This window comes from Dipodomys merriami, unplaced genomic scaffold (genome assembly GCF_024711535.1).
Source record: "Dipodomys merriami isolate MVZ:Mamm:240054 unplaced genomic scaffold, mDipMer1.0.p SCAF_29, whole genome shotgun sequence".
NCBI lineage: Eukaryota > Metazoa > Chordata > Mammalia > Rodentia > Heteromyidae > Dipodomys > Dipodomys merriami.
In genome coordinates this window covers 10,426,184-10,445,703 of record NW_027204381.1, presented here as the reverse complement: position 1 = coordinate 10,445,703, position 19,520 = coordinate 10,426,184, and the positions used below count along the sequence as shown (strand labels likewise).

At 40.3% G+C, this 19,520-nt stretch overlaps 1 protein-coding gene across 4 annotated transcripts in view; it reads right to left on the bottom strand.

Annotated features, from left to right (window-relative positions):
• Positions 1–19,520, bottom strand: part of Opcml (opioid binding protein/cell adhesion molecule like) — a 1,269,678-nt gene that overhangs the window by 320,464 nt on the left and 929,694 nt on the right. For all 4 annotated transcript variants that reach the window (XM_070038350.1, XM_070038349.1, XM_070038351.1 and 1 more), the window contains exon 3: positions 15,978–16,210. In XM_070038350.1, the coding sequence (XP_069894451.1) occupies positions 15,978–16,210 (233 nt within the window). The remainder of the gene's footprint in view (positions 1–15,977; positions 16,211–19,520) is intronic.

The following is a 19,520-nucleotide window of genomic DNA, read 5'->3' as shown; positions in this document are numbered from 1 at the left end:
TCTCTTTTTTGAGGGTACACCTATAATGACCTAAAACTTCACACCAGGTCTTGCATCTTGATGTTTCTACCACCTACCAAGAATTCTGAGCTGAGGACTGAGCTTAGCACATGGACTGCGTGGGGGCCACCATGATCCAAACTCTAGCTTGGCCACCATCACTGGAAGCTCCACCTGGAGATGTCTCTGAGTAAGGTAGCATCTACCTGACACCTTTGTTGTCTCTTCTGGACCTACCAGCGTGAAGACCAGCTGCTCATTATCAGAGACAGGCAGCTCAGTCCTGTCCTTCCCACGGGACAGGTGGCTTGTGCCCTTCTCTAGGCTCTCCAGATGCTACCTCACAGTCAGCAAACAAGATCCAGATGGTCTCTACTGGCAAAACAGGGCATGGACTCAATCTCAGAGGAATCTGGGTCTACCAGTGATGTTCAAGTGACTTCCCTTTTGTCATGCCACTGCCTCTTTTACGCCTATGTTTTTAAGGACATGTTAACCAAAAACAGAGAGCTGGGACACTGCAGCTGAACTGATGATAGAACCAAAGATTTCAGAGGTCATTCAGTTCCCACTCATGTCCCGCTTGAGAGCCTCTTCTCCCCACCTGCATCCATCATCTTTACCCTTTCTGATGACAATGAGGCTGTGAGATTTCACTTCAGGGCACTCTGAGGTGCTTCCTACCTCCTGTCTGGTACTTTCTTTTTCAAAGTGAATTTCCTTTGAAAGCTGCCTGGGTACCTGCTGATTGCCCCCTGGTCTTTCTCAAAGCTATCCTTGGGCGTCTTTTTAATGGCCTGACCTTAATTGCATTTTCCTGTATGTGCCATGGCAGCCAGCATGCAGTTTAATAAAACATTTTCAAGCTGTTGGGTCCACTCTTCCATCCCTCCCCCTACATCTTATGAAGTAGAAGATTTTAAGCCTTATTTTGAAGGTGATTGATTTGGTGTGTTTTCCACTTTCTTTCCTGCTGTGGGGACATTTTGCCTCTATGTGTGATAATTTTTTTAAAGGAACTTTGATTTTCCTGTCCCCTTACTTTCTACCCTGCTGTTGCAGAACCAAGTATTGGGAGGCTTTATTCCTTCAAGTAGCTATTTCACCTTCTTGAAGTCAGCTAATAGTTGTTGGTGCTTTGGATTTACATGACCATGCTCAGGCTTGTCACTGAATACTTCAATCAGTGGAACAGCAAAAGTGAGCGTGCGTTTGTGTGTGTGTGTGTGTGTTTGCACACGTGTACATGCATGCACACACATGGCTCTGGCCTTTAATTTAATTTATTAATTTGATTATATTTTGATATGTTTAGAAAACATTACAAAGAGCATGAATTCAGTATGCAATAGTGGACCCTTAAAAATGCATTCATGGGATGATCTCTAAGTTTCTTATTTCTTAACATGATGTAGGATTCCTAAGGAACCCAAAATCTGTAATGTAGACTTGGTGGTGACTTCTTGTTTGGCTCAAACTCTTTTGCTTCATCTTTTGATGAAGTCCAGACTCCCCACCCTCATCTAGTAGCACAATAGCGTGCTACTAGAAAAAGGTCCTATTTCTTTTCTTTCCTCTTTTCTTGGTCACCTTCCACTTTTCTTTGTTTCCTTTAACCTTGGTAACTCCAAGGCCCTCTATGGGTTCTACTTTCTCTTCCTGGCCTAAATCCCATCCCTCCTTTGCCTTGCATCCATCATCTCCTTAAGACCTTTCTCAAAAGAGATAGCTAGTATCAAACTTTCCCAATAATCAAGCTCAACTCTACCTGTGCTAGGAGAGCTAGGTGCTGAGAAATGTGTGTGTGTGTGTGTGTGTGTGTGTGTGTGTGTGTGTGTGTGTGTGTGTGTGTATTGTTAATAATAAATTAACAAATCCTGGACTCTGAATGAAAATCTTGACTTTATTTCTAAAGAGAAGCTTTTTGTCCTGTAGCAACTATGTAGTTGTGCTTTGGAAATGATGCATGTTCCCCACTGTGACCAGATCCCAGGCCACGACGGGGAGTGGGGTGGCATGGGATGAACCAGACACTTAGTTCCATTTAGATTTATAATTTGACAATTCTTGACACAGATGCCATCTCTTTTAACCAAGCCAAAAATTCATTTAAAATCTGTGCACCCCTTTCCTAAAAAGTCTAATAACTAAAAGAGTCAATAATGACTCTATAATTAATGATTATCCCCACTATAAGATAGGGCTTATTCTTTTCTAGAATTGATCTCAAATTAGGTGTCATTCTGGACAGTATTTCTGCAGCTTTGTAAAACATCATTCACACTTTGCTTTGGAGTAGCAAAAAAAATCATAAAATGCTAATTCCCAAGGGATGTCCAGTTCACTTATCCCAGGACTATAGATTACCTAAGTAGCTGGTATGTTGTTTTTGAAGGGCTAAGTTCTAACCGAACAGAAATTAAGAAGGAATTAAGAAGATTAAAAAGGAGAGAGAAGAGGAAAGTAAAAGAATTGGAACCGAGGGTAAAGATCTCTATTCCAACAATATCTTCTAAAGCTGTTTATGATAAAAAGAGGATTAGGTAGTTTGAATTCCAGCTATATTAAATTAAATCTCAGACCCCCTTTCTCAGACACTTGCAGGCTTGGGAACATCCATCCCAGCATGACAAAATAGCCCTTGGGAAAAGGAATCCTCTTGGCAGTATGCCATCCAGCTCTTTGAAACTGTTAACCATGGTAATGAACCAATCCAAGAGAAATATTAATAATGACATGAAGAGACACATTTATTGTTGATTGTTGAGATGGTGGCAGATTTATTACCAGCTTGCCAGGAGGGAGGGCTTGGCCTAGCAATGGTGCAATTAAAAACAAATTGAATACAGGGACAAAGAATCAATAATCTAACAGGGCAACTTTTAGTTTGCAAAATACAAATATAAATTAATTGACCTTAACATAGTGGCTAACTGGTCATTAATGCCTGTGAGCTGGCCAATCGGAGCACATAATCTATCCCATTAAGTTGATTGCATATAGCAGGCTGAGTTTGTGAACTTGGAGTTCTGTGTGCCAGGGCAGCCATTGGGGCATCTTGTTTGGGGATGATTGCCAACGTCAGTGCGGGAAAGTGGATATATGAATAATTTTCCCCAGAAGTTCTGACTTGTGGTATCTTTCTATAAGTTTCACTAAGAATTTATTTATTCAGTAGATATATTTTCTATGCCTATAATGTACAGCAATCTATCCTCAACACAGGGCAGCAACAGGAATAAATTCAAGGTATCTATTGCCCTGGTAGTGTGATCTCCAATAATCTTCAATACCTCTTCTAATAAGTCACTCTTTGAAATGCTCATTCTTTTCATAAGAACAGTGGACATTTTTCTCCAGCTTGAATAAAACGCTAATAAAACACATTTAGAATATTTTGCTATTATTATAATTAGTCCTTAAACCTTATAATTTAGGGATCTTAAAGAGCTACTTATATGATCATGCTATCTTGAATTAGCAACTCTAGGCTGAATAATAATGGAGGCATCTCTAGCTCTTATCTCCAGGCAACCTAGGGGGAAGAGAGTTATTAACCAATAATTGAATTATGAAAGAAAAATAATACTCATAGTTAGGACAGGGAAAGCACAATTGGAATCTCAAAGAAACTTTTGGGTTATAGATTTAACAGTTCTATAAATTAGTTGTGCAATATGAGAGCCATGAGCCATATGTGGCTGTTTCAAATAAAGGTAGTTAAAATTAAATAAATTTGTTGGGCTTTGGTGGTTTATTCTTGTAACCCTAGCTACTCAGGAAGCTGAGATCTGTGGATCTTAATTTGAAGCCAGGCCAGTCAGAAAAGTCTGTGAGGCTTGTCTCTCCAATTAAGCACCAAAAAGCAGGATGTAGAGCTGTGTCTCAAGTGGTAGAGCACCATCCCAAAGTGAAAAAGTAAAAGAAGAGTAGGAGACCCTAAGTTCAAGCTCTAGTACCAACACACACACACACATACACACACACACACACACACACACACACACACACACACACAATTAAATTAAATTGAACATTCAGTCCTTCAGTGGTACTAGGAACATATCACTAGACATGTGTGGGTGACAGTTTTCCTGTTGAAGAATACAGCATGCAACATTTCTGTCAGGGAAGTAAAGTTCTACTGGGCAGTTCTATTTTGGATTTTGGTTTGGAAATTCAGAAAGAATATTCTAGAGAATTCTAGACAGATGAATTATGTGAGTAATGGTAAAAGTTTGGGGAGCTGGCGATGAGGGAGAGGTACCCAGACAAATGTATGAGTAGTGTCTATGTAAGCATGGACACATACAGCATGAAATTGAAAAGAAAGGCATAGCACCGGACCATTCAACACTCAGAGAGGTGATCTAAGATGTTTCGACAATTTTGTTATCATTAGAGAGAAATTAACAGTTAACTATGTATTTGAGTATTCCCTCACACAAAGAAACAATCAATATCCAAAGTGTTGGATATACCAGTTATGCTAATCTGATCATAATGTGTTATTTACATGTATTGAAATGTTGCAGTGTGGCCTATGAAAGGGTACAATTACTATATGTCAATTAAAAATGAAAAAATATATTTTAAACACCCTCAGTGAGGAGAAGCAATATGGTCAGATATAGGCTTTAGTAATACTTAAGCAATATTGTTAAAAATGAATTACAAGGAGGAAGAGACTGAAGATTGAGTGTCAATCAAGATGAAGAGCCAGTAGTGAATGGGTTTCTGCTCTGTGATGGTCCTTGTATAGAAATGAAAAGGAAGAGCATGACTTCATTGAACACAACATCATCTTTAGCAGAGCGGCAAATGAGAGGGAAGAATGAATGCTTAAGCCAAGTTTGGGCATGTGGATGGTGTTTGCATGAATAAGAATATGAGCTAGAAGAGGAGGATTAGGTGTTGGGGTGAGGAAGGTAACTTCAATGTGGAATGTGCTAAGATGGTGATGGAATACCCAAATTGAAGAGCTCAGGAGAGAATTTAAGAAACAAAACAGAGGCTGGAATTAGGGGAAACATTAAGAACTGGAAATAGATGTACAAAGTTTTTTCTAACCCTGAGAATGGAGTTTCACTTACTGAGATGAGAAAAGGCTGAAGGAGAATAGAGCTTGGTTGCAGAGATGTTAGACTGAAATATTTCACATGGAGATGACCTGATTAGGATGGCATATGCAGTGAGATAAAAGTAGAGATCAGTGGACCTACCTGCTCATTGAGTAGAACTGGAATAAAGATGAGTGCCAGCCTAGGGCTGAGGAAGAGCTCTCACTCTAGATGATGCTGAGCCCAAGTCTCAGCCCTATACTTATCAGCTGATGGCCTAGGACAATTTCCTGGGTGACGTTTCCTCACTCAAAGGCAGGAGAATGAATTGTGTTCTCCTGGATAGAACCAGAAAATAGACTTGGATAATGTCTATCAACTGATTGACAGGCTAGTAAGTGAGGGATGGTCACAAGTTAGTACTACTAAGAAAAAGACTCCTTATGATCCTGCTTTCCTTTTATTATTCTACAAGTTTCGACTTACAGAGAGAAATTATTAGTGAAAGAACAGCCAAAGGCTTTGATAGCTTTGTGTAAAGCCAAAACAGGAAAAAGACAGTGGATAGTTACTATTGTTGAGTCACTATGTTTAAGCTTAAAACATGTTAAGTAGAACTGGGTGCTAGGGGTTCATGCCTGCCATCATAGCTGGAAGCCGAGATTTGAGGATAAAGGTTTGAAGCCAGCCAGGACAGAAAAGTCTATAAGATTTTTATCCCCAATTAACCAGCAAAAAGCTGGAAGTGAAGATATGGTTTAAATGGCACAGTGCTTGCTTGCCTAGAGCAAAAAACTCAAAGTGAGAGAAATAAGTCTTCAGTTCAAACCCTTGTTCTGTTACACATATGCACTATTAACCAGGAGCTCAAAACTAGGTTAGAGAAGGATTTCAGATGTTCCAAATAGGTATGTACTTGCTACATGTAAGAAAATATTATTATCCTGATGCTAACTAATGACTGACTAAACTTGTGGATGGCAGAGTTTGAAATACTGCTACATGAGGTCATGGTGAGCTTCACTCTAGGGTAGAACTATAGACTGTTACTGATTTACTTTTCTAAGGTGTGATTGTTTCCCTGTTCACAGCAATAGGAACATGTGTGAACAGATCTTTGTATTTACTGCAGCTTCTGGCAAATTGGCTTCTTAGGAAGTAAGCAGAAACTGCCCACAAATGGAGTAGAACATAACCAGCATTTCATTTTCTCTTCCATCTCCACATCAGTGATGATTCTGAGGACTTTGCTGTGGCTGCTTTGTTTATTTAAATGTATTACATGTAAGGCAGATGATAGGCCCAGACTCTGCCACATCTCAGTAAAGAATTCACTCAATGTCAAATTTTATTCTGATCTAATTTACCTTGGAAAACACCGATTCCTCCTATTCTTATAACTATTAGTCTGTGTTACAGATGACGGAATATGTCCCCTCCCTTCTAGGTGAGGCCTAAACCTAGCAGACTCTATAAGACTGAGTATCGGTGTATGTGGGGGGTGGGGGTTCGGGGGCAGGGGAGGAGGAGATGGATGGTAAGGGGAGAAACAAAGGAGGAGGCAACAATGCTTGATAAGAAATGTACTCATTACCTTGCTCATGTAATTGTAACCCTTCTGTATGGTATTTTCACAATAAAAACAATTATATAAAAAAAAGACTGAGTACCCCTCTTCTACATGGTTCTAAATCTACATATTAGGTGGCAGGTAAGATAGAAGCCCAGAGACCACAGGAGAAACAGCCACAAAACCTGTGAAAATTGTGTGTCTGTGCTTGGGTGTGTGTACATGTGATGTGTGTGTGTTATATTTTAGCTGTTAAGTGGAGCAGAAAAAAGCTCCATATTTCTCCTTATAATAGTGGCAGAAGAGTAGTGATGAAAGAAGAAATTGTTTCTCTCTCTCTTTTTTTTTAATATAAATGTGTTTGGGACTGTGGTGTCACTAACTATACATCATAGCATGAAAGGTATCACAACCTAAGAGATTAGGTGGAGGTGAACATCAATTCTCTTCTGGCTCCAGGAGGTGTCAAATTCAGATAATAGCTGAGTGAAGCAAACTGAGAGCAGGGAGAACATGGGCCTCATCCCAACACTGAGGGGTAGAGGAAGCAAGGCATGGTGGGAGCCTGTATGCCCTGGGCATCCTCCTGTGAAGGAAGGTTCCTGAGATGCCCTCCCATAGATCACAATACTTATTCTGAAGACAGTTGTGCCATTCTTTCTATTGTGGTTGCTCTCTTGGCAAAACCTACCTCTTTAATAAAGAATGGGTAGCTGGCGCCAGTGGCCCATGCCTGTAATCCTAGCTACTCAGGAAGCAGAGATCTGAGGATCATGGTTTGAAGCCAGCCAGGGCAGGAAAGTCTGTGAGACTCTTATCTTCAATTAACTACCAGAAAACCAGAAATGGTATTGTGGCTCAAAGTAGTAGATGCCACTAGACTTGAGCACAAAAGCTCAGGAATAGCACCCACACCCTGAGCTCAAGCCCCAGGAAAGGAAGGAAGGAAGGAAGGAAGGAAGGAAGGAAGGAAGGAAGGAAGGAAGGAAGGAAGGAAGGAAGGAAGGAAGGAAAGAAAGAAAGAAGGAAGGAAGGAAAGAAGAAAAAGAATGGGTAATAGATGATAGGTAAATAGGCAGGTAAGTACTCATAGTTAAATAAACTTGTAGGTCTCAGTAGATAAATGATAGAGACAGATAAATAGATAAGTAGGTAATTATACATAGATAAATGAATTGATCAGTAAGTCAGTTAGTAGATGATAGATAGCCAGATAAACAGTAGATATAAAGATGAATGTTAGTAGTCATAGAAATAGATGATTGGTAGACACATCCAAGTACAACATTCATAAATAGAACAATTTGATGTCAGTTAGGGAGATTATGTCAGAGAACTAGGAAGGAGAAATTCTCCTCAACTTTCCCCAACCCAGAGGGTAAACAATTCTTAAGAGTCCCCATTAATCAGTAGTGTTAGAAAGAGGACCTCCAAATGCTAAGAATTCTCAAGAAAATATAAATGAGAAAGTAGTGAAACAGAAAAAAAACACACAAAAACCCTGGTTCACTTGTGCTATCTTCAGGAGAATAAAAAGTCCCCGAGTAATCGCATTTACAACTCATTCAATTAGAAAGGATTTCAGTATGATGAGTTCAGCCCTTCCAGCTCAAATTCACAGAAATGAAGCCCATAGTTCTTAGTATTATTTCATACTGTTGACCCTTTTGTTTATGAGCTTTATTTGCACACATACCTGGAATTTGTAGTTTACACACTCCTTTATAGAATTTTATTTCCAAATGTAAAAATATATATCCATACACACAAAAGATTAAACCATGCATGTGGAACATAAAGAAATCAATTATAGTCAATACTGCTCCTCATCCCAAGGCAGAAAGCCCATGAAGAAAATGTTCTAAAAACAGGTCTAAGATGTTCAAGACTGAGCTTAGGTTGTAGAGTTTTCTCATGCCCAGACTTGTTCTTTTCCACTCCTCTACCCTGCTGTGACAAATAAGTGTGACTATAATTTAAAAGAAACTGAATAAATTAAATGTATTTCAGGTTGACTGCTTGCTTTTCTTTAAGCTCATAATCACATATGTTAATTCAACTGACTGAAATATTTGGAAAAAGAGAGGAAGATAGTAGAAAAAAAAGTTCATGATAGAGAAAGAGTTAAAAATAGCAATATCACTGAACACATTGTGCCCTGTGGTCCTGTCACACTCATCCTGCTGTAAAATTTCTATCCCAAAACCTTTTTCCCTTACGACAGAGCTATCTCCTTTACATCCTCCCTTTTCTCCATCACCAGAAGTGTCCTGTCTAGTGACCTATCATCACATTTGCTTGTTCTTTTACCTAGCTCTGAGTTAGCAATATAGAATACCAACACAATACTGGGGGTTGTTGAGAAAGGACATCTCACATTAAGAACTGTGTAGCCAAGCTGGGCAACACCTCTAATCCTATTTACTCACAAGGCTGAGATTTAAATATTGCAGTAAAAAGCCAGCTCAGCCAGGAAAGTTTGTGAGATTCTTATCTCCAATGAACTACCAAAAAAGCCAAAATTGGAGTGGTGTCTCAAATGGTAGAGCGTAGTCTTGAGGGAAAAAAAAATGTTAAGGGATAGTGCCTAGGCTTTGAGTTTGAGCCCTAGTATCAGCAAATAAAAGAGAAAAGAAAAAAACTAGTCTAACATGTTCAACTCACTTCCTCCTCTCTGAATCTCAATTTCTTGTCTCATATAAAGTGGTGACGGGTTCTTGTGAAGAATAATCAAAAGAGATAATGCATGTAAAGTGGCTTGTTGATGGTTTGTATTTTTTTAATATAGGAAGGTAACAAAGAGTTTATTTAACAAAGAAAACGTAAAGGGCACTCAGAAGAGTGAGCAGCAGGACTGGAAACCTGTTGTCTTGACTGCTTGTATTTTGATAGCTTTTTCTCTAGTGTCAAAAACTTAACCTAAAGGAATGAGTGCACTGAAGAGAATTTAAAACACTTAGGAGCTCCATCATCTCTTTGAACATTTTTAGTCTTTCTAAGCCTGAGTTTCTGTAAGATGTAAATGTAAATGATGTATATTTTTTAGAGCAGAAGCAAGGGGAAGCTGAGATGGGCTTTCTTTCCTTTTTATTTTATTTTTCTGTCAGCTGTAGGGCTTTGAATTCAGGGCATGGGCACTGTCCCTGAGGTCCTTTGCTCAAGGCTAGTACTCTATCACTTGAACCATGGCTACACTTAAGAGTTTTTGGTAGTTAATTGGAGATAAGAAACTCAGGGAATTTCCTGACAGGGCTGGCTTTGAACTGTGATCCTCAGATCTCATCCTCCTGAGTAGCTAAGATTCTATGCATAAGCCACCAGCACCCAGCCCAAGGTAAGTTTTCATTCAATATGTCTACCACTCAGGTTGGCCAGGGCTATGTAGAACCCAGTTCTGGGCTGTATAGGAAACTGGACTCATTTATATGTTGAATAAAAGTTCAAGATAACAACCAGTTCCCCCTGAGTTAACTCCAGGCTAAGAGACCAAAATCTTTTCTGTACATAGAACTTGCATAAGCACCGGCATTGGTGGTTCATACCTGTAATTCTGGGTATTCAGGAAGCTTGAAATCTGAGGATAGCAATTCAAAGCCAGCCTGGAGAGAAAAATTTCTGAAACTCTAATCTCCAATTAACTACCAAAAAGCCAAAAATGGCACTGTGGCTCAAAATAATAGAGCACTAACTTTGAGCACAATTCTTGAGGACAGACCTAGCCCTGACCAGCACAAAAAGAAAAGAAAAGAGAAAAAAGACAAGAGAAGAAGAAAAGAGAATGAAGGAAAGAAGGAAACAAAGAAAGAAAGAAAGAAAGAAAGAAAGAGAGAGAGAAAGAAAGAAAGAAAGAGAGAGAAAGAAAGAAAGGAAGGAAGGAAGGAAGAAAGAAAGAAAGAAAGAAAGAAAGAAAGAAAGAAAGAAAGAAAGAAAGAGAAAGAAAGAAAGAAAGAAAGAAATTACCTGCTGTGGAGACTCTCATTCTAAAATTTAATACAATTCATCATTTCTAACCTTTTGCATACCTGGGCTTTGCAAAAGACATTCCCTACAAGGAAACATCTTGTGGTGAAGACAATTGTAATCAAGAGAAGAGGATGCGGATACCAACATTTAAGAAGCAAACATAACACAGATATTGCTGGCTCTCAACTGCAATCCTACTACTCAGGAGGCTGAGATCTGAGGATCTCAGAATTAGCCCCAGCAGACATATCTGAAAGACTTTTATTTCCAATTGAACAACAAAAGTCCAGAAGTAGAGGTGTGGTTCATGTGGTAGAGCACCAGCCTTGAGGAAGAAAGCTAAGCAAGAGTTCAAGTCCTAGTACCAGTGTAAACAATAAATAAATAAATAAAATTTTCACAGAAGTAAAGGTAGACCACATCTTCCTGTGTATACATCCCTAGCAACAAAACCACTAACACCAGGGGATGCATTGGGCTCTTTGTTGCTTCAGAATGCTGAAGAATTACTGTCAATTAGAACAACAGTTACATCCTAGACCCTCAGAGGGGCCAGGATTTTCAGTGCTTACATGGGATAAAGTGGTAACATTTAAAATGCGCTTCCCTGGAGGAAGGAGCTACTAGAAAATTAATTACCTCCTTCTCTGCCTCTCTCTCAGCCTCTCTGTACCATTTATAGTAGATTTAAAGGCCCATCCTCATGACTTTCTTTCTTTCTTGGAATTTTTTTAATGTAATGTCTGCTAATACAGTGCATTGCCAAATACAGGGAAATAAAAACAAAAAAAAAAATTGAGTAATCTACTAAACCTTAAAAATTTCCTATTGACCTGGGGCAAAAACATAACTAGAGGTGGTTAGTTCATACAATGTGGTTGAAAGAGGCATTGGAGCACACTGAAGAGATATTAATCTTGATGTCAGTTAGCTGTAGGTTGAGATCCTTCTGTTCTTCATCCACTCGGGACACTGGCAGGCCACCATGACTCTTGAGAGCTGTAGGTATCCACCTTGCAAGTGATATAACATCATTCACTGATAACCCCAGGGCTTGTTGTAAGGGTCAAATGAGACAAAGATTGTAACTATGTCTACAAAGCAATAGATAAATTCATGATCATAATATTATCTCTGTTAAAACACATCTCTTAGCTTGTCATATTCACTTCTTTCCTGTGCAGGGATCTTCTATTACTGTCCAAGCTGTTCATAGGGCCAAACTGCACCTTATTCCCTGTGTAGTGCTTGTTAGAGAGTCTTTATGACACTGTGTTCATATGCCAGTTCAGTCTGTTCTGATTATCTTACAAACAATTTTCTTTTTTTTTTCTGAGTGCCTGTGGTGCCTTGTGTTTCGAGTGCTTAAGACCTCAGTAAATCCAATATGGTTCATGATGTTCTATAGGAAGGGTTAAGATCAGAAACTTTCCTATTTTTCAGCTAGTAAGTTCATTCCGAATTTCAGACTTACCCTTTCTGTTTTCCCCTTTTCTTTGTCTATAGTGTCTATATAATGTGGCTGTTTTCTTTATCCTCAGACTTGTGAGTTGAAAGCTCTTTGCTTCTAAGTGGCACAGCACCTTGCATCTTCAGCCACTGTGGAGACCACCATTACGTCTCCCAACTCAAAAAAACAAGTAGCATCATGTAAGTCTTTCTCTTTCAAGGCACTGGGATTCACGCTGTCCATTTCCTTTGGAAAGAATCTCTTAGGCACTTCTCCATTCTGCATATACATCTACAGCATATGTCTCTCTCCCTGGATGATGGAAGCAAGCTTTAGCCCCATTTCCCTACTTTCCCTTCACTCCAGCGCATCCTTGATAGAACTGCCAGTGAAATAAGGATACTGGGTCTAAGTAACAATGTCTTGTCTTCACTGCCATCCTGGTGTCTTACTGGGTGGTGTGGGCTTTTCATCCAGCTCTGAAAAGCCTAGAGGGGAGCTGTGCAATGTGGTTTAGCCTGAGGAAAGTTCTGCTTCAGGGAATATGCAGATGTATCATGGTATTTAGCTCTAGGAAAGTTTTGCTATAGAGAATGCTTACCCCTGATTATTCCTCTAGATGACTTGCTTTGTTCACCCCTGATTTCCCCCCTATATGGTTTGCTTTTGTTGGGTTTGGGACCCATCCCAAAGCTTGTAAAAGCTTGTGCAAGCTACTTTCTGGGCTGCAAGTCTTTGGGACAGGAGTTCCCCAGCAGTCTCTGGCTTCGCACTTTCTAATAAAGACTCTCAATTTGACCTCTCAAAATGAGGCTTCTTATCTCAGGAGCAAATCCCTGTATAACACCAGGCAGGTTTTCATGCCCTGTTGATTCTGACCCACAGTGGCTATTCCCCCTGCTTTGGTTTCCCTTAACTCCTAGTGGTATAAAGTCTAGATCACAATATCACATATGTTCACATGGCAGCTCATAATGAACTCCTGGTGGCCAAGATGTGCCTTAGGGATCAGTAATTGGATTTGAATAAAGGCAGTTTCTTCTTTCAAAGAGATGGACTTGGAAATAAATCTCCTCTGACATGTGGCAAAGGCAACTTCATGAAAGAGTAAAAGATCAACACTGAGGTGATTGACAGAACATCTTTTACTTCCTGTCTTTGCAGGGGGTAAAAAACAACAACAACAACAACAACAAACCACACCAAAGCTAATAGCCTGGTGAGAATGGCCTCTTTTGAGAATGGCACCTGGTTGGCAGAAATAGTAAGACATTAACATTCTCAAATGGGCAGAAGATAAATAAACACAATTTTTTTTAATGGACAAGTTGCAGCTCGGAAATTTTTTACTTTTTCTCATTGGAAAATCAATACCCATCAGCAGTTTGAAATTAAGGGCAAGATTAGGCCTCAGTTTTATACATGCCTTATTGTATTCCAAAAGCTTTCTACTCAGTCAGATAAATCTTCTTTAAGAGGATTAGGAAACTTTCATTATCTTTATCTAACCTGAAATAACACTAAGGCTGAAAAATTAATCTATAGGCTGGACAAAAGCCGATAGTTGCTGGGAAAAAGGACTCTTGGGCTTCTTTCTCATTGAACAGTGGGGTCTCCACATCCATTCTCTCATAATTCTACTGGTTTTGGTGTTGCATTGCTAATGAAGACAAGATAGACCACAGAAACTTGAGCTTGTTCTCCATGACTGACCCTTCCATGGAAAAGTTAACCTGCCTACAGTTCTAGCAATACCTCTTTGTTCTCCTTCTCTTCCTCCTTCCACCTGATGGTTTGCATTTGGATTTCCCAGGCCATTTAGATGGGTAGCCAGAGCTATAAAGAGCAGGCTCTGAAATCTAGAGCCTGAGGAGGTAGCTTATAGGGTAGGTGAAGCTCCTGCCTCTGTCTTTCCCATCCTCAGACTTTAGTAACCAAGGCTGGAAGGCTCCCAGGAACTACAAGGCCCCAAGGAATTACCCTGGCATTCTGTGAACAACATTATCCTCAGAGCCCTCATGAAGTGCTTTATAGCCTGTAGTGACTTTGACATGCTCACACTCTCTGTCCTCTTCCTTGGGAAACATAGCCGTTCTCTGTTTCTGTCTGTTTTCTGTACAATGCCTGACAGTTATATTTTATTTCAGTGCTGTATTTCCTGAATGAGAAGACAACTTTGTTGTCAAGGACATGGAAGTGCCACTGAAGTGTCATTTCCAATGTGGAGAATTTCTGCTCTCCTGGAGTTGAACCCAGGTGGCAGGTGGGTAATAAGAGCTCACAGGTCCTTGTTTTCGGCATCCCCAGAAACTTTCAGCAGATGTCCCAGCCCATCCTTGATGACTGAGCTCACCCAGTGCCCCCATCATCTTCTGAGGAAAAGTGTTGGATGTGCCAGTTGCCTTTGTGTCCAGATGGTAGCCAGTCTTGTGGCCCTCGAGCTGTGATCATCAACCAGCCATACCCTGGGTGGTACACATATGGAGAATGGGAAACAGCAGCATCTAGAGATGCCTGTCATATGGCAGGCTCCTGTAATGTCTGAAAGCATGGAGACATGAGAGGACATCAAGGACAGATGGAAGCCGATATTCAGCAGTGCGGCTGTCTCTGGGTCTGCTAGAAGACAGAAGTTGCAGCAGACAGATCCCCAGCCCAATATGCATCGTAAATAGCCTACAGAGGAGGACCTAGCAATGCAGACACTCAGGAGCCATTCTAGCCAAATGAAAGAATAGTGTTCGGAATGGTGCACGTGGCTGAGCAAAAACAGATGTGTTTCCTTAATCAGCCAACCATTTCTAGATACCAACTGAAATGAATAACACTGTCTTTTTAAAAAAAAAAAAAAAAAGCAGATCTGGGGATATCTCTTAGCTAAGCATGGATACCATACACATTTCACAATCTAGAGTGCTCAAAATCTCTTGATTCCATGAGATCAGATATAAGGAACTTGCTACAGACTAAAGGACTCAAGAAGACCCTTTCCAAGAGCTCAGTATGTGTCCCCAAGATGTCAGCCAGACACTGGAAGAAAAGACACTCTTAGTCTCTCACTTTGTGGAGGAACACTGAGTGATGGAATTTATCTCTCAGAAGCTCATTCCCACTCTGAGACCATACATGACAGAAAAGTTCTTTACATAACAACAGCAGTTGGATCAGTTCAAAAGCAGTTCATTTTGGACTGTTGCTTGTCAACGTAGTTCACAAATCCTTAGAACCGATGTCTGCAATTGTATTTCCTAGTAGTTAACATTGGAGCTTATGACACTTCTATCCCATTTTTTTCAGCTACAAAATAAACTGTTGTAAAAAACTCATGTGATGCTATGTCTGAACTGTAGTGATTCACGTTTAACCAAAGAATTGGCAAAGATGCTAAGCTATTCTTTGCTCCTTCCTTTTTAATGACAGAAGTTTATTTCCAACATTGACCTGGATACATTTGTTAGAATATCTCTCTCTACACCAGGCTCCACAGTAGGACTAAGAGCAAATGAAAGCATAAACGCATAATGTCAGGAGGACCCACCTGGCCAGTACCCAGAGACTAGTCCACAACATGCAAGATCAGTAACTATGTGGAAACAATCAGATTACACAATTTCATGTCAACATTAACCTTTTATTATGAAATAAGTCTCAGAATGATCATTCAAGAGCTGTCTGAATAGTACTGTATTTATCTATACTGGAATATATCTTACCCCAGCTTTAGAAAGCTGTTTCTTAAGAGACTTCAAGCAACTTACTGATCACCACAGAAGGACTAGAGACAAAACTTTTCAAAAACTATCCAGTTCTCAGTCTGGATTCAATAGAGCAACAGAACCTTTTGTATCTTCATATCTGTGTAAAGCAAAACCAAGATCCCTTTTCCTTTCCATTACTAAATGGAAGTCCAACATCTGGTCTAGTTGTGACTTACCTTGCACTATGAGATGGACCCGAGAAGTCTTGGGGTGATTGTCAGTCTGCACAGAACAGGTATATGGACCTTCATCATACACATCCACGTTTTGGATCATGATACTGTACTGGGTTGGTGTGTTGACCAGGATGATGACACGAGGGTCTATGGACCACTTGTCATTTCCAGCATAGAGAATTGTACTGCGGTTGAGCCAGGCCACCCTGGTAACCCGGTCATCTATGGTACACCTGTGGATGAAGTGGGGAAAGGATAGGGAAGGAGGAAGGTAGGAAGGGAGAGAGAAAGAGATGAGAGATTAAACTCCCTATTTACATGATGGCATAATCAAATTAAATCATCCGATACTGATGAAACAGCCTAATGTAAGGTAAAGGAGGCTTGAGCCATCCTGAAGAATCCATGACACAAAATCATTTTGACTTGACTCCAGAGCGTATTATGTGAATATCTTTGCTGCACATTTGCTTTCCTCCCAGGCATCTATAAAAATTAGTTTATATTTCTGCAGTACATTTACCACCTTGTGGGAAAAGTGGCCCAGAGGCACAGGGGAAAGAAAAAGTAGTACTAGATTTCAAATAGGTCACAGATAATCCACAAAGCAAATATTTTATGTGTAGTTAATCAAAATGTGAACTTATTTACCTCCAGAACTCCCAGGTGTCGATAATCTCCTTGCACCCCTAAGCTGCCCAAAGCCTGCAAGCTATAATTCATAGTGTGGATTGCTAAAATTCTCCTTGGAAAGTCAATACTTCCTGAGGAAGCTGCCACCTCTGACTTCAGGGAAGGGAAGAAGGAGTTTATCTTCAGTGACCTTCCTTTATGCCTTCCTCCCTCTGTCCCACAGAAAGAAAGAGCTCCATATTATCAAAGTCAAGAACCTACCTCATCCATTCTCCCCAACCTTGCAAGACTACAGATAGAAGTGGAATGCTTGCTGCAGTGAATGACCTATAGGCTATCAACTGCAAGATAAGTATTCAAGTGTCTTTTTTCTTTCTTGTGATTGTTTCTAACATATTTATAAGATGATTTCTTTGTTGCTTTGTATGTCCTTCCCCCACGGTATAACCCCTGCTTTCATTGTATTTGATGTTGGTATAATTTGTGGAAGGGAAGGGCAAACACAAACTGTTTAAATAGGGATACAGGTGGACCCATTGCAACAATGAGATGTACAAGTCGTTATGTTGAAAAATGAACTTTACAACTTTGCAGGGGGGGAAGGGGGGACAGATATGGGAAGGGATGGGAAGAGGAAACAAAGGAGGAGGCAACAATGCTTGATAAAAAATGTATTCATTACCTTGCCCATGTAATTGTAACCCCTCTGTACAGTATTTTCACAAAAAAAAAATTAAAAAAAAAAAAAGTAAACATGCCTGCTGGTGGGGAAGAACATTTGCAGATGTGCCTTGGGAGCTGAGAACTTAAGACAAGAGAATTCTTTACCAAAGCGAGTACACTCTGAGGGCCAGTGTGCTCACCCATTTCCCATCCATACAACATGGGTGCATGCAATGACAGAGACACTGCATTCTGCCTAAGAGAGGACTAGATGAGAACTAGAATATGAAAGTCTGGCCCCACTAAATCTGACCTGGCACTTCACATGCTACAGAGCTCATGCTCAGCAGATGGGAGAATACCTAGGAACAGGCAATGACAGAGACCAACCTCACATGAACAAGATGGGTCCAGAGGCTTGGAACACTGAGAAGACTGACCTGGAAGGAGAAAGCACCCCCATTCTAGAGAGAGCCTTTAGGAAGTTGGCAGGAGGGATGAAAATCATACTAACTTTTAGCCACTAAGATCTTTCGTGGGCCAGTCTACCTGTCACTCAGCAGGGATGGGTAGCTGTGAAGTTGGGGTGTGCTGATAATTAGGTGCTTTCACATGGTAGTGAGGAAAGATTGTTCCTTTCAAACTTATTATTTTTCCATTTGCTATGTTTTCAAACTACACAGGTAAAATAAGAATGTTTTAACATGCTATCAGTATGAAGTGAATGACAGATGGATAATATGAAAATCACAGAGGGCAAATGAATCATTCCCACCACATCAAGCCCTAGAACCTTGAAGTTCTTGTTTCAATAATACCCTGTTGCTTCTTGATACAAATATCAAATCACAAGTAGGAAGCAGGAGTTGGTTTGTTTTTTACCGGAAGCAGAGCCTGTGCCATAGACTCATGTTCCTGTGACACACTTTTTTCCTTTTCACTGTGACCATGAGCATCCCTCAACCCTGGTATTTATAGATCTCATTCAGTTTCATTCCCAGGTAAGTCTAATATCACTGAGATTATCTTTGAGAGTCCAACTGTATTCACTACTAGGACCTGATAATTTAGGTATTCAGGTGTGTCATTGATAGAAGGCGTACCTCCACACTCCGGGGCCCTTCATTTATTTTCTGCTTAGTGTTTTCTCCATTTGAGAGTGATTTTCCATTTTTCTTATAAAAATTAAAACCCAAATGGCCCTCTTTGTTCTTCACTTATAAGATATTCTTTCACTGTCTGTTCTAAGTGACTTATTAGGACCAATGTACAACTTTTCTTCATCACGCCTGAACTATATAAAGACAAAGTTCCAGTTGGAATAGTTCCTCTCAAAGAGTGACATTCCAACTGGATTCCAGGAGCCAGAGAGAAAGAAAAGCCAGAAGTGGCTCTGTGGCTCAAAGAGTGCTAGCCTTGAACAAAAAGAGCTCAGGAACAGTGCCCAGTCCCAGAGTTCAAGCCCTAGGACCATCAGAAAAAAAAAATCATATAGTTCTTTGAAATGTATGTGCAATCTATAAATATATATTCAGTGGAAGTTATAATTCACAGTGTCTAACAGTCATGATTATCTACTTTCAAAATGTATGACCACTCTCTCTTTGGCTGCTTCTGTTTCTGCTTCTTATTTGGGGGAGGTGCTGTAGTAAAGTCTGAACTCTGGGCCTGGGTATTGTTCCTTAGCTTTTTTTTGCTCAAGGCTGGTAGCTCTACCACTTAAACCACTTCAGATTTTTTTTTTTTTATTGTAAAGATACTATACAGAGGGTTACAGTTACATGAGCAAGGTAATGAGTACACTTCCTATTGAGCATTGTTACCCCCGGGGGCTTGAACTTTGGGCCTGGGTACTGTTCCTGAGCTTTTCAGCTCGAGCTCTCTACCACTTGAGCCACAATGCCACTTTTGGTTTTCCGGTGGTTAAAAGAGTCTCATGGACTTTCCTGATGGAGTTGGCTTTGAATCATGATCCTCAGATCTCAGCCTCCTGAGTGGCGAGGATTACAGGTGTGAGACACCGTGCCTAGCAGCTTCCAGCTTTTTGACCTTTAATTGTAGATAAGAATCTCATAGAATTTCCTCCCCAGGCTGTTGCTTCAAACCATGTTCCTCAAATGTCATTCTCCTAGGTAGTTAGGATTTCAGGCTTGAGTCACAGGGTCCCTTCTTTCCTTCCTTCCCTCCCCTCCCTTCTTCTCTCTCTCTCTCTCTCTCTCTCTCTCTCTCTCTCTCTCTCTCTCTCTC